Raw genomic sequence first — 12,196 nt, forward strand, 5'->3', positions numbered from 1 at the left:
CCTCCCCTGACCATGGTAATCATGCTAACATAGATATATTTTCAAGATTGCTAGTGATACATAATATGGCAGCATTTTCTCAAATAATAGAAACTCCTCCTCAGTCATTGCATCTAAATTCCAAAATGATTGCTACTTATAAATTCTCTATTTCTAAATTACAGGAGATTGCATATTATTCAATGTAAGTGGCCTCAAGTATTTCTCCCATACAATCAGCCATATAATAATCAGAAGAACAAGATTATACATGACGCAGAATGCCATTTCTGGAGTTCACGAGTAATAATTATAGGGCTCTGATTCTAACAATTTATCTAACAATCTAAAAAATAGTTGAGAAATTGAAGAGGTGAGGATATTTTTTAAAAACTTGGTAAAGTAGAGATGAGATGAAACTTTAACATGAACACATGATCTTAATTCTGATTTTGAGATTTGTCATGTTTTATAACTTACACAGATAACAGGTTAAACAGGTGGCTTCAAGGGTTTGCTTAACATGTAAATATATATATATATATATATATATATATATATATAGATAGATAGAGATATAGATATTTTGAAAGATTTTTGGAAGTGCTTGGCTATATATAAGTTGTGTCTTAATGCATACAATATTTGCTTAGTTTTATCATTGTTATCACAGAATATTCACCCTTTTTCATAAGTTAAGAGCTAAAGTAATACATTACTAAATATGTTTTTTATGGATTATATATATATATATATATATATATATATATATATATATATATATATATATGACATATCCTCTGAGTTATAAATCTATCCTCTGTGGATCTGTTTTTTCACCTAAAAACCCCTTCCATTCCCTTGCTGATTCATCTATTTGTTCACCTAAAACCTCTTTCATTCCCTTGCTGTTTCGTCTATTTGTTTACCTAAAACCCCTTCCATTCCCTTTCTGCAAAATGGCACTTTAGATACAGTCGAAGTGTCGAAGAAATCAATTACGTGGTGGTGGCCATCTTATTTAGTCGAACAGTTACCTTCCAGAGAAATGTGACTATTCATTCGTTTAGTTGAACGACGGTTGGTGAATCGAAGCCCATGAACAAGAGACACACTTTAACTATGGCCATTCACCATTCCGTTCAGTAATTCGACTGTTTTAAATAGACCGACCGCACAGCCTAATTCTATGGAGATATGGGGCTATGTTGTGTTTTGGGGTAATTATTGGACTTTATAAAAATGTGTGTTTTTTCTGCCTGTGGATAATTAACTTGATGCATTAACTACCTTAATTATATCACAGGCAGAGGGGAGGGATTGTGTGCTGTATGGACATTGTTATATCATTCTTATTGGTCTGTACAGTTTGTTATGCGGTGCTCCATCAGGTCCAGGGGGTATGCCTCTGCTCTGAGGAATTGTATATAAAGCCAACCCGTCCCATTAAACCTTCTGTCTTACTTCAACCTCAATACTGAGTTCTGTCTCTTATTGGGGGTAAACTGCTATAATCACACTGGGGATTGCTATACTCTGTATACTCCCCTGGGCTCTAATCACTTAGCTCTTTTAAGAGCTGTTCCTGTTACGCTCTCTTGCAGGAGAGGTCTTCTCCACATGGTCCTGGATGTCAGAGGTGGTTCCAGGGTGGATTGGAGACTGCGAGATCCCAACCAAGCTGTGGTGGTTTGTGTGGCTTGCAGTACTTATGGTGTCCGGTGCGTTGCTGATGGTACTTGGTGAGCACTAGGAGCATCCGTTGATGGAGGTGCCCAGTCAGGGTGCCAGGTGGTCGTTACAATATCTATCTATCTATCTATCCATCTCTCTATCTCTCTATCTATCTCTCTATCTGTGTGTGTATCTATTTACATACATCATACATATACATAACATGACTTTCACAATCATTTAGATAATATGTTCCCTTTTTATCTTTTTTTTTCTATTTAATAAACTTATCTAAGTTTTGTTTGCAGCATACATATTTAAGTACTTTTAATGTGTATGATATAAATTGATGTAGCAACATTTATTATTCCCCATTCATGTTTATATGTTTCCACAGAAATGAAGAGGAGAAATGACGTGACCACATGATCTTGATCCACTGGACTCTACAGTGTTAAAAAAACAACTATTAAGCCCCCCCTGTCACCCACTTGCCCCCTTAAATATAGAACAATCTTACTTGTATTTCTGTCTGTTGCTGGCTCTGCCCCTGACCTGCTTGTTTGGTTGACAGAAGTGGGGTTCTGAGTCAATTAAAATGGTTTCACGTAGGAAAGCATTGGATTGGCTGAGACTGTCAAGGAGGCAGACCAGCACAAGCCATACGCAGCCCTAGCCACAGTGGTAACTCTAGACTTTGCGAGGTCTTAGGCGAAACTCAACAATTAGTGGAAAAAAGGATTGCTTTGTGTAAATATAGTGAAGGGTTAGCTTGCAGCGTTGGATACACAGACATCCCAACTCTCCCGGGCATTCTGGGAGTCTAACACATTTTAATTATGGCTCCCGCAGAATCTATATAATATCCTGGAACTCTCGCACTAAAAAAAATATTTATGGAATTTTACAGTGCAGCTCCATAAGGGAACTGCACTGTAATAGCAGGGAGCACCTTGTGACGAAATGCCTTTTGGTCACTGGGTTTATTGGTGACAAGCTGCCCTTTACCCCTGGCTGTTGGAGGAGCCTGATTGCCAGCCTCTTACCTGTTGACTATGGTCCCTGGGAGATTTGGCCCTTCAGGTGCAACATTTGGGCATATTGGATTTGTATGGTGCTGCTGCTGACCCTTTAAAAACCATCCGTGGACATATTATGACTTTTAGGAACAATGTCCCTTTAAGACTGTGTAGCAGATTGCATTCAGGCTGTCTTCAATATTATGTATGCTATTATGTGTTCGGTAAATTGTAAATGTGTAGGTTCTATGTGATAAATGTAACAGTATGTATTTGCATGTCTTTTATTGTCCTTTGTCTGCCATGTGGCTAATGGAGTTTTGCCTCTGTCCTTGGAGATAATTGCATTACTTCCCAATTATCTCCAGGATAGAGACTCTGTGGAACTTGTTTTGGGCAGAAAAGCCATGCTCCATTTGGTCACAAAGGATTTTCCCTTAACTTTTGAACCCCTGGTCTGATTCATGCCATTTTTTTAATATGTTGTTCCCCTGAATGGATTGATTGTGAATATGTAATTTATGGAGATTGGATGTATGGTTTTAGAGTTATGAAAGTTGGGTAAAAAGTATGTTTTAACTGTATGTGTAATTGGGTTACCTCCCAGGATAAGGGGAGGGAATCTGTGGGTTGTAACTGAGATGTTATTGGTTGTTTTATACCTCCCTGTAGGCGGTCCTGTATTGGCAAAGATTGTAATAAAAACCAGACTGGGTGTGCCAGCACCTGAGATCATCTTGTACCTTCATGAAGTTTCGGCTCATGTTTGGGGGATTGGAGAACTACACTCTGGGGATTGCTATAATCACTATACTCCCCAGGGTATAATCGCTCTGCTCTGCACCTACTGGAAGCTGGACCCTGGTCTTGGGTCCAGAGTGGGTGGAGTTGGCAAGACCCCAACCAAGCTGTGGCGGTTCGTGGGGTCTGCAGTGGTTATGGTGTCAGGCGGAGTGCTTGGAGACCTCGGAAAGCATTTAGTAATTATAAAAAAAAACAGAGTGAGGAAGACAGACAGATGTAAGCAGAAAGAGGCTAAGCTAGTTATAAGAGCCTCCAAAGCACACAGAAGATAAAATAGCACAGTCAGTAAAAAAGGGGGATAAAACATTTTTTAGATACATAAATGAGAAAAGGAAAGTAAAACAAGGATTAGTTAGATTAAAAACAAAATAAGGAAGGTATGTAGAAGAGGATACATGTCTAGCTGATTGCCTCAATTAATATTTTTGTTCCGTATTTACAGATGAAAATTAAGGAAAGGGGCCTCAGTTAGGAAAAAGGACACATAAGTCATTTGTTACATGTGAGTTTACAGAGGAAGAGGTTATATGTCAACTGTCAAAAGTAAAGACAAATAAGTTGATGGGGCCTGATGAGATACAGTTATTAAAAGAACTTAGTGGTGTACTAGCAAAACCATTAACAGATTTATTTAACCAATCACTGTTAACAGGAGTAGTCTCAGAAGATTGGAATTAGCGAAAGTTGTACTCATTCACAAAAAAAGGTAGTAGGGATGAGTCAGGCAACTATAGGCCAGTAAGCCTTACTTCAGTAGTGGGGAAAGTGATGGAAACCATGTTAAAGGATAGGATTGTTGACCATCTAAAATCACATGGATTTCAAGATCAGAGATAACATGGGTTTACTTTAGGGAGATCATGCCAAACTAATCTTATTGATTTTTTTGATTGGGTAACTAAAATAATAGATCAGGGTGGTGCAGTAGACATTGACTACCTAGATATCAGTAAGGCTTTTGACACTGTTCCACATAGAAGGCTCATCAATAAACTGAAATCTTTAAGTTTGGATTCCAATATTGTTGAATGGGTTAGGCAGTGGCTAAATGACAGGCAACATATTGTTGTTGTCAATGGAGTATATTCGAAGCAAGATCTAGTTACTAGTGGGGTACCTCAGGGATCTGTAGTGTACAGACCCATTCTCATAATATTTTTATTAGTGATATTACAGAAGGTCTTGATGGTAAGGTATGTCTTTTTGCTGATGATACTAAGATATGTAACAGGGTTGATGTTCCAGGAGGGATAAGCCAAATGGCAAATATTTTAGGTAAACTAGAAAAATGGTCAGAGCTGTGGCAACTGACATTTAATGTGGATAAGTGCAAGATAAAAACCCAAGGGCAGAGTATAGGATATTTGATACCCTACTAACCTCAACATCTGAGGAAAAGGATTTAGGAGTAATTATTTCATATGACTTAAAGGTAGGAAGAAAATGTAAAAAAGCAGCTGGAAATGCTAGCAGAATGCTTGGTTGTATAGGGAGAGGTATTAGCAGTAGAAAGAGGGTAGTGCTCATGCCATTGTACAGAACACTAGTGAGACCTCCCTTGGAGTATTGTACACAGTACATGAGACTGTATCTTCAGAAGGATATTGATACTTTAGAACGAGTTCAGAGAAGGGCTACTAAACTGGTTCATGGATTGCAGGATAAAATTTATCAGGAAAGGTTAAAGGATCTTAACATGTATAGCTTGGGGGAAAGACGAGATGGGGGATATTATAGAAACATTTAAATACATAAAGGGAATCAACACAGTAAAGGAGGAGACTATATTTAAAAGAAGAAAAATTACCACAACAAGAGGACATAGTCTTAAATTAGTGGGGCAAAGGTTTAAAAATATCAGGAAGAATTACTTTACTGAGAGGGGAGTGGATGCATGGAATAGCCTTCCATTTGAAGTGGTAGAGGTTAACACAGTAAAGGAGTTTAAGCATGTGTGGGATAGGCATACGTATATCCTAGACTTAAGATAAAGCCAGAGACTAATGAAAGTATTTTGAAATATTGGGCAGACCAGATAGACCAGAGACTAATGAAAGTATTTTGAAATATTGGGCAGACCAGATGGGTCGAATGGTTCTTAACTACCGTCACATTCTATGTTTCTATGTTTCTATGTTGTGTTCAGTTAATCAAATATATGTGTATCTGGACAGATAAACACTTAAAAATGTTTCTGTGTTAGGATTACTCCTCCTCCAACGGAAATAAACATTTAAATACTCTATATAAACATACTTAATAGAAATAAACTTTTTTTTCACAGCTATAAGGAATATACAAGAAATGTGCCAGTGTACATGTTTATTATGGTAAAGATTTTTCGTTTCATGACACATTGTGCTTTATGTGAATTTGCTAAAGATTTACTGTACACAAATTTTTCAAATTCACAAAAATACATAAACTAAATATGATATATGCATGTGCATCACTTTTATGAAAGTAAAATCTGAAATAAGCAATGCTGAACCTTCCTTTTATGATTTTGCACGTTCGCCTTGGTATTATTTCATGCCATTAATGAAGAGTTACGGACAAACATGGAGTTCCAATAAGGAAAATCTGCAGCGAGTAGCCATTTAAAGATGCACATATAAGATTTATTAATATTTCCTTGGTAAATTTCAAACTTCACAAAGAACTGTTGGACAGCCACAGCTTTCCACATGGTCATAATTATACTGCACAAAATTTCCTTTAGGACACTGTAAACTCAGTTGACGCTTGCTAATTTTCAGCGAAGTACAGCACTGACATTCCTTTTCCATTTTGCCTGATTGTTCAGAAAAAAACATCCTGAAAATGAAATAACATGCAAACAGTTAAATATTGTAGCTGCTATTAGCCAGTATAAAGCTCTGTTAAAGGTAAACTGTCATATGTTTCTCTCAGTTTGATATTCTATACTGTTCTGTAGAATATTTTTTTTCTAAAGTTGTTTACTTAAATTGTGCATATATGTAATCTTTCTCATGTTTTTCCTTTTGCTCAGTGAGTGCCACTATATTTATAGTGAGTGTTCTTTGGTGGGCATCAGCTGTTATCGGCCTGAAGATAACTCACACAAAGAAATGACATCACCTTTTAGTGCCTTAATGAAGCATACAGACAGACAGCTTTTTGTTACAAAGATCACTACATTCCTATACATTATAACACACTGAGCAAAATACCTTGTCTCTAACTTGCCTCCTCATATTCTAAATCCTGCACACTGGAGTTGATCACTAATGTACCTACAGAAACAACGGTATGCAATGCTATCTCTGTTGTCTGAAGCTAGTTTAAAATGCATATTACTAATCTCACCTCTGGTACCATATGGGAGTGTTCCTATTCCTCCTTTGTATTTATCATGCACTAGGATTGCATTTGGCACCAATCTTGTTGCATTATCTTTGGGCTTAAAGCCCAATATTTTTCTCATGTTAGACTAGCCTGTATTCTTTCTGTAACCTTGTCACCACCAATCGGCACATCAATATATATTCATTTGGCATGAATAGGGCCATGCTTTTGTGTTGGCTAAATGAAATCAGTTTGTTTAGATTTACACACACCAAAATATAAGTTATAGGGGGCAAGAGAGGAAATCATCTAAAGTTATATTACTCTAGATCAGGGTATGCTTTCTACCAGTAGCTGAAGTAACAAGGGATCCCTTAGCTATGTTTAAATTACCTTCAGTTGCTGGCTATAGAATTAAAGTTTTACAACTTACATTTTAAAATGGTTTATTTTAATTAAAACTCCCAATAAATAGAATCCTTTTGGACTTTTGCTTATAATAACAATATTCCCAAATAGTTTATGCAGATAGCATTAATTACGTTTTACATTGTTACTTTCTTTATTTTTTTATTTTTCAATGCAATTTTCTGTACATGCATATTTTGCTTTGTTTTTTCTGTTGATGCAATTATTAGTATTTACTACACATACAAATGTTTGGCAAACATTTACATTTTAGACACAAATATTTCCTTTGCTCTCCACCTTAATTTGTTCATACCCCATCCCTTTCACCTGCACACAGTTTTACCTATCTTTTATAATGTAATGCTTTCCTATCTAGGAAATATTTATTTATTAACCCTCTATGGAACAATGACAGTTAATGCTATCTAAAGATTGTACTTGGATTTAGTGCTTATTTAGCATTGGAAACTTTTTAAAACCTATTTACATAAGATCAACATTGAACAGAACACCCAACATTCTATGTTGGAATAGTAGGCAATTATTTTTTTCACAAGGGGCTAAAACAGATTATTTCACATGATAGATCATTTAAATACTGTCATGATTTTTAAAACTTGTAAAAAGACTTGGTAAAGATGTTACTCACTGAGAGATTGAGCAAACTCCACTGCAATATGGTATTTCAGCTTGTATAGTACAACCATCTACTGATATGACTGTATCGTTGAGCATAAGTCCACAGGCTCTTGGTGCTTGAAAAAAAAGAAATAACTAATTACCTTCTGTATTTTATTTCGAAAATGTTTTGGAATTATTATATTGAGCAGAACTGATTCTCAAGCAAATTATCACATTTTTATTCATTCGTTGAGTTTGCTTGCATATTTGTCACTTTAAATTTGTTCGGAAGCTAATTGTCCTAAAAGCAATATGTATAAACGTAACTTGCTTACCTTTGCATACATTACAGCAGCCATCTGGAGACAGTTCGATAGTGCCCTATAAATAAGAGAAATTCTGTTAATTATTGCATAGAAAGTCATAAACAATGGTGCAGACTTTAACTATAAATGTGTGTTATTATATACAAATACTTTAAATTTAGTGACATCTGAAAATGACATATATTTGAAGCATTTTTATTACAATTTATCTTTGCAGCTTAGAATCTTCATTTGAACACTGCAGTTCTAAGGTATGAACTGGGATTCAGAAGATACCTTACTGGATTACTTCCACCTTTTTACTACTTATTAATTTACTATTACAATGCTATTTTTTTTTTACTTTTAGTTTACTACTTTAATATTTGTACTTGCAGTTACCTAGCTGATAGGATTTAATAAGCAAATATTTTAATCTGTGCAACAAATGGCTAGTCTGTTCCACCAATCCTCCTGTTGACGCTTTATAAATACCAGTAATAAATGATAAATAAATAAATGAATAAAAACGACATACATTTGAAGCATTGTTAATACAATAAATCTGCATTGCTTTTGTATATTGGTTTGCTTTTGTTTGTTTTTTTATAAGGTTTTATATTTTTGATAGATTAATATAATGTCACAGTAGTTATTCATATAAAAACCATATGAAACTCTAATCCTCAAACATCATGTGAAGGTTTTTGTCAACATGAGAATGTCCAGAAAACTACCAACTCCTTAAGGACCAATGATGGTCTAAGTCATGAAACAATCTGTTCATTTAAGATCTCATACCAAAATGGCATTTCTCCTTTGTTCAATGACAGCAGGCGGTCATGGAAATGCCAAAGCTAAATATTGGGGGAGATTTCATGCTAAAATAAAGAATCGTGGGATCCAAGTTGAATCATGACATAGTGTAACATTTGGTCTTTAAGAGGTTAATCAGTAATATTTTTAGGTAAGAGAAATCATTTCATAAAATAGTTCCATAACCCCACTCTCCTGGAGCATAGTTAATGCTATACACACCAAAGGCTATCATATTTGTTTAATGAGAAGCATCATTTTCACCAGTATAAGTATGTCGTCCAGATGTGTACAGACGACTTTATGATTAACTCGTTCAGAGAACAATGGGCATTTTGGCAGGAATGTGGAAGTCTTTTTACATTTTATATTTTTGTGTTTTTATATATATATATATATGTATATTTTTAGTTGAGTGCTGTTTCATCAACTTGTATGATGTTTTATGATAAATAGTTTTGTTTTGTTTTTAAATATATGTCTGTTATATTGGCTCTTTTACCATATAAGACAGTTCCAAAATGTTTAACGTTTATATTTTACAGTTTCCTATAGTAAAAGTTAATACTTTCTAAGTATGATGTTTTAAATGTGCATTGCGTGGTTGGTGTGTATAGTTATATAGAACATACATGAAAACAAGATAAATCTCAATGTATCTTTCCTGGTAAACTATTCTATAAATATAGAGGGAACCCACAGTAGTGTGATAGTGCAGTATGCTTTCTGATTTTATATATTTCATAGCAATATGTTAGTGGCATTTTCCTATAAAAGACTTGCAGCATCCCTCTTTTCACCTCTCCCTCCAATTTTCCTTTTTTTTTATTCCTATTACTCCACCATTTGAATGCTTTTAAAATTCAAAGATAGTTAAATGGTATGGTTGTAATGGAAATTACATGTTTTTTTTTTTCCTTATTCAACTACGATGACCAAATCATAAACCTCCCAAAACTGTGCTTTATTTACTTAATTAGTGGTTTATTATATATGAATAGCTCATAGTTTAATAATACTTTGTAACTTACAGATTCACAATCGCTTTCTGTTATATTTGCACAGGACATTTCTACTACTGAAGTGATCAACTGTTCTTGTGATTTTTTACAAGTATATGTAACGCATCTGTTATTTTCTGCAGTCCATGTGCCACCATCCTTTGAAAAAAAAAAATCCAGATCTTAATGTTAATAAACATAAATAAAACATCCTTTAACATTTCTAATCAGTTCATTTTCGTGACATTATAGTAAAGCATCTCATTTGTATTTATACTTACATGGAGAATTACAGAAGAAAATTATTCATGACCATGCAAGGCTAGTACCAATCGGAAAACTATAGTGCCTAAATACTTTGTTGGTTTGTTTTAAGGTGTTCCTGGCTTCATTTTGAACTCTAACCCTCGCCCCCTTTAACATGTTAAATGTATAGACATTAACAATGTACATACTTTTTCCCTGCATCAGAACATTGTCCATGCTGAAGCCCAATCCACCTTTTTTCATAGAAAATAATTGTTAACAAAACATGCTTGCGTTGCAAACACCAAGCTTTACCAATCAAATGCTTCTCATAGAGAAACACAGAGTGAAATGCATCTCTGTGGGAAGTCAGAGCTCTCTGCATTGTACTGGTTGTGAATAATGAAGCTACATCTAGCAACTGTCAGTGTGACAGCCACGGGCGATTTGTTTAGCCCTGCAATGTAAACATCACTGTGGCTCCAAAATGAAGCAGTTTCTGTTAATCTCCTGAGCTAATCAATAACAATTGAATGAACACTTTTTAAAAGAATTATTGGGTTAATTCCATGTTATTTAGTTACATAGGCTGAACAGGGACATGTGTCCATCAATTTCAGCCTTCCTCACATCTGTTTTCGCTTTTGATCCAAATTAAGGCAAAACAAACAACCAAAAAAACAGTTTGAAGCACTTTCAATTTTGCAACAAACTAGGAAAAAATTCCTTCTTGACCCCAGAATGGCAGTCAGTTTTATCCTTGGATCAAGAGGGTATTTTAAAAAGCGTGTATGTGTATAATTTCATATATTTAATTAAATTCAGAAACTGACCCCTTTGTAATTTTCTTGTCATCAATACTTTATTATCAATGATTAATTATTTTGAGATATTATACTGGAAGGGCCACTGTAGGCACTGCAACTACTTTGTCTCATTGAAGTAGTGATAGTGTCTGGAATGCCTGGTGCCCTCCTTCTATTTAGAGTTAAACCAAGTTTCATATTTAAATGTCAAACTATAGTGGGCAGCAACCCCCCATGCTGCTTGGGATAATGATGAAGCATTAGACTGAGCAGCAATGGGCGGCTGTAATTAGCTTAGTGTGTCAGCTTAACGCTTTGAGCCTATCACAGTGCCCATTGTTAGTTTGAATTGGTATAGCTAAAAGGAATTGTAATTTTAGCTTTAGCTATGCCTTCAGTGAGGGCCAGGGAACCGTTTTTAATGTTAAACCGTTCGGAAATGGTTTAACACTGAATGGAGGGAGAGTGCCAGTGGATTCCAAGCAATTACCAATTCAGGTCTTAATTCCAATCTATGGACCAAAAAAAAAATCAATAAATAACTGGTTTTGGCTGATATTTTTTTTTTATCAAATTTTGACTGAATTTACTGCCAGACTAGATTATTGCAGTTAAACCGAATAAATGGGTCACCTGCTTGATGAAAATAACCCAATAAATGTGCTAAGGAAACACATTTATTGGCCTTTTTAATAACTAACCTAGTCATTAAAAAAAAAAAAAAAAAGAATCAAATAAAAAAAAATTGGGGGGTTCCTCATAATCTCCAAATTAGTACCACAGTTCATTGAGTGAGTTAACTATCACATGTATCGCTCCCCCTCCATGAATGTATAAATTGTATGATCTCTGTAGCTTCCTTTACTGCTTGGAATGAGAAAAGTTGTTATTTTCAGCTTATTTGCTGACATTAAATTAGTGGAATGGGCAACTGCCAGAGAGATATGTTCCTCTACAAGCAGGTAATAATCCATGTAATATAAAGAGAAGTGAGTGAGGCTTTATACACATTTGTGGTGGTGAAGGGGTTAAAGTAAGTAAGGCAATCAGCACCATAAGTGCAATTATATATATAGTGATAGTATATATACACAATTTATTTACACTCAAGATTATTCATTTAAGTGAGAATTTTCATGAATTCAATATGTATTCAAAGGGTATTTAAAATTACAGGTCAAATAGCTTTATTGGAAAGTTTCTTT

The 12,196-nt window shown here is 35.0% G+C and overlaps 1 protein-coding gene across 1 annotated transcript in view; it reads right to left on the bottom strand.

Moving 5' to 3' along the window:
* Window positions 1-6,121: 6,121 nt before the first annotated feature.
* Window positions 6,122-12,196, bottom strand: part of LOC134578525 (hemocytin-like) — a 57,296-nt gene continuing 51,221 nt past the window's right edge. The window contains exons 12-15 of the mRNA XM_063437508.1: window positions 9,970-10,098; window positions 8,153-8,198; window positions 7,846-7,951; window positions 6,122-6,293 (exon numbers count right to left, since the gene is read on the bottom strand). Of these exons, the coding sequence (XP_063293578.1) occupies window positions 6,122-6,293; window positions 7,846-7,951; window positions 8,153-8,198; window positions 9,970-10,098 (453 nt within the window). The remainder of the gene's footprint in view (window positions 6,294-7,845; window positions 7,952-8,152; window positions 8,199-9,969; window positions 10,099-12,196) is intronic.

Source organism: Pelobates fuscus, chromosome 12, assembly GCF_036172605.1.
Source record: "Pelobates fuscus isolate aPelFus1 chromosome 12, aPelFus1.pri, whole genome shotgun sequence".
Classification (NCBI taxonomy): Eukaryota; Metazoa; Chordata; class Amphibia; order Anura; family Pelobatidae; genus Pelobates; species Pelobates fuscus.